At 49.4% G+C, this 3634-nt stretch overlaps 1 protein-coding gene across 1 annotated transcript; it reads left to right on the top strand.

Annotated features, from left to right (window-relative positions):
• Positions 1-1710: 1710 nt before the first annotated feature.
• Positions 1711-2637, top strand: LOC311200808 (olfactory receptor 14C36-like; the record flags this gene model as incomplete). The annotated part of the gene is made up of 1 exon (XM_084275114.1): positions 1711-2637. The coding sequence occupies one exon, from the start codon at positions 1711-1713 to the stop codon at positions 2635-2637; it is 927 nt and encodes a 308-aa protein (XP_084131240.1).
• Between the last annotated feature and the right edge of the window lie 997 nt (positions 2638-3634).

Here is a 3634-nt window from a genome sequence, read left to right as displayed (position 1 = left end):
TGTGAGGCTGAGAGAGCTGATGGATGCTGAGAGCTCACTGGAGGAGAAATCTCCACAGCACTCTGCCTGGTATGTCTGTGGATGCAGGGCAATGCAGGTTCTGTTCCTGGAGGGATCTCCTAAAGCTGGGACATGGGGCAGTGTGTGGGCTCTGTCAGGAGGACAGGTTCTCTCTAGGACCAGAAAGTGCTGCCTGGAAGGGATGCCCTTCTGCTCCATCAGAGGGACAGGGCAGGACAGCTGTCTTCTCCTGGGCATGGCTGCAGAGGTGTGAAGCAGCGTGTGCACCCAGGGGTGCCCAAAGCTGTCCTTGAGAGCAGGGTCCCTGCACCCCAGGGGCTGTGTGCTGGGGAAGAGATGCTCCTACTGCCAGGGTCAGCACTCAGCCTGGCTCATGGGCTTCAAACCACAGACAGCAGCTCTGGGTGGGAGGACGGACCCAGGGAAGGTCCTTCTGCTGTAAGAAAAATCTGCATGGGTCAGCTTTGCTCCCAGCTCCAGATGATCCTTGAGAAATTCTTCAGGGACTTTAAAGAACAATATCAAGGAAGCATTTTCCTGTAGACAGAGTCTTTGCTTTGACTTTTTCTCTCCTGTGGGCTGTGCTGACTGTGGGAGATGAGAACTTATTTCCCCACTCAAGAACATAAAATGAAAACTCATTACACATTCCAGCGTCACCTGAGCCCTGCACACACAGGTGCCTGGAGGGCTTCCATCAGCATCACCAGAGAAAGAAGCTGTGAGTGGCAAGTGTCACCCATGGAAGGACAGTGTTGGGTCCTGTGCTGTGCAGGTCAGATTTGGTCCCAGCTCCAGCTGATCTCTGGGAACTTCCTGGGGACTTTTCAGTAACATCAAGGATGCATTTTCCTCTCCAGGGAAAGAGACTTTGCGTTGAATTTTTCTGCTCTTGTGGACTCGGTGAGAAGTGGGAGCTGAGCTTTAACTGGTAACTTTTAAGAAGGCAGTGCAAACTTATTTGTCATTAGAACTTGTCAGAGCATCTCCTGAGCCCTGCACACACAGAGGTTCCCTGGGGCAGTGCCCTGATGCCAGGAGGGGTCTGCAGAGCAGAGCTGAGCACAGGGCAGGATGGATGAGGTCTGTGAGCACAGAGCAGGAGGTGACATGGGCAAAGAGAAGCAGCTGCAGGGACAGCTCCCGGCAGCAGAGACATTGTCAGGGAGGGAGAAGGAGCTGCTCCAAGAAATGCCATGACAGAAAAGATTTGGTAACTCCCTGAGAGTACAGACAATAATATTCTACAGGGAACACCCGGGAGTGATCACAGAGTGTCCGGCACTGGGCAGCTCCGAAGAGGGCTGATTGGCAGACCTGCTCTTCCTAGTCTGCACTGAAGGGAAGGTTTCACTGGCACTGCAGCAGCAATGTCAGGGAGTTCTGACAGAAGAAGCACTCCTCAGCTCATTCCTATCCACAGGGGATTTAGTCTGAGATCACACCATCCTTCTATTTCCTGACTGCTGCCAGGCAGGACTGAGCTCTTGAGAGCTACAGCTGACCCTCCTCCCAGTAGTAGCACACTAGAGGCAGCACAAAAGGGACCTGCCAAGAGTCTTTCTTAAAACAGAGAGTGAATCTCAGGGTATTCCCTAAGAGTTACAAGAGGTTTTCCTCAAAGAACTATTCCCTAACTTCTTACTGCCTTTTCTTCCTTGGACAGGTCTCCACACTTGATGGTAGCAGATGTCCAACAGCAGCAGCTCCATCAGCCAGTTCCTCCTCCTGCCCTTTGCAGACACACGGGAGCTGCAGCTCCTGCACTTCTGCCTCTTCCTGGGCATCTACCTGGCTGCTCTCCTGGGCAATGGCCTCATCAGCATCACCATAGCCTGTGACCACCACCTCCACACCCCCATGTACTTCTTCCTCCTCAACCTCTCTCTTACTGACCTTGGCTTCATCTCCACCACTGTTCCCAAATCCATGGCCAATTCCTTGTGGGACACCAGGGCCATTTCCTACACAGGATGTGTGGCTCAAATTTTTTTCTTTTCCTTTTTTATCTCCACAGAGCTCTGTCTTCTCACTGTCATGGCCTATGACCGCTACGTTGCCATCTGCCACCCCCTGCACTACAGGACCCTGCTGGGCAGCAGAGCTTGTGTCCACATGGCAGCAGCTGCCTGGGCCAGTGGGTTTCTCAATGCTGTGCTGCACACAGCCAATACATTTTCACTGCCCCTCTGCCATGGCAATGCCCTTGACCAGTTCTTCTGTGAAATCCCCCAGATCCTCAAGCTCTCCTGCTCAGATGCCTACCTCGGGGAAATTGGAGTCATTGTGTTTGGTATCTGTTTAGGTATTGGGTGTTTTGTGTTCATTGTGGTGTCCTATGTGCAGATCTTCAGGGCTGTGCTGAGGATCCCCTTAGGACAGGGACAGCACAAAGCCTTTTCCACCTGCATCCCTCACCTGGCTGTGGTCTCCCTGTTTGTCAGTTCTGGTATGTTTGCCCACCTGAAGCCCCCCTCCATCTCCTCCCTTGTTCTGGACCTGGTGTTGGCATTTCTTTACTCAGTAGTTCCACCAGCAATGAACCCCCTCATCTACAGCATGAGGAACCAGGAGCTCAAGGATGCCATGTGGAAACTGATGACTGGTTGTTTCTAAGAAACAATAAACTGCTCATCTTCCGCATATTGCTGCCCATGGAACTCATTATGACCAGCCTTTATTCTGTAGTGGTTTTAGTTGTTGGGGTTTTTTCCTTCTATTTTGACTGTCATGTAATTGCATGTTTCATGTTCATCCCATTTCAAATGTAGCACCTTCTGGTCTTGTGTGACCCAGATGATGAGTAATGATGCAAAGAGAGCACAGCTCGTCATATCTGCCTCCAAAGGGCTACAGTTTTTTCTTTCTTTTATTTCCCCATAAATTTTTAAATAATTTACCTCACATTTCCATCAGCTGAATCACTTGTCTCGAATGGCTTTCCCACTATGACAGAATGGGAATTTCCAGGATTGGGACCCATGGCAGCAGAAGAAATGTTCACCTGTCCCTGTACCTGCATTACCTCCAGGGTGTTTCTTTCATCTCCCCCATAATTCAGGTGTTTCCACCTGTCCTGATGATACAGCCATGACTAAGAACATCTTTTCCACAGATGGGCTGGACATGTGCACTTTACTTTGATCACAGGTTTCCACCTCCACTTGCTATTTGGTTACTCAAATGCTACTCATCTCTCTGGTTTCTGCTTTGAGCTCCAGAGAGTTGGAAAATGAGACCAATATCCATCCCAGAATGCTGCTGTCACTCCTTCCATCAACTGAGCCATGACAGGAAATACCTGTGAAAGGGAAAATATCCTCCATTGTAATATTCCTTTGAACTATTCATCATTAAATACCTAACTGTAATCCAATTATTTGTAGAACTCTGGATTATTTTTATGAAAAGCACTTGAAGAGGTATGCTTTTTAAGGCTTTCTGTATTTTCATTTGCTCCATGGTGTCTTTTCTTCTGAGTCCACACACCACAGATACTATGTGGCGAGTGAAGAAACCTCTCAAAATGTCAAAGTCAGAACGAATGCCCAAAGTACCTTGAAGTATTCATGGGCCCTACTGTGAGCCATTGCTGACAAAGCCTCCCCATGAA

The sequence above is a fragment of the Gallinula chloropus genome, assembly GCF_964237585.1.
Source record: "Gallinula chloropus genome assembly, chromosome: 25".
Classification (NCBI taxonomy): Eukaryota; Metazoa; Chordata; class Aves; order Gruiformes; family Rallidae; genus Gallinula; species Gallinula chloropus.
The sequence above is the reverse complement of the archived record's forward strand: the minus strand, read 5'-3'. Positions and strand labels throughout refer to the sequence as shown.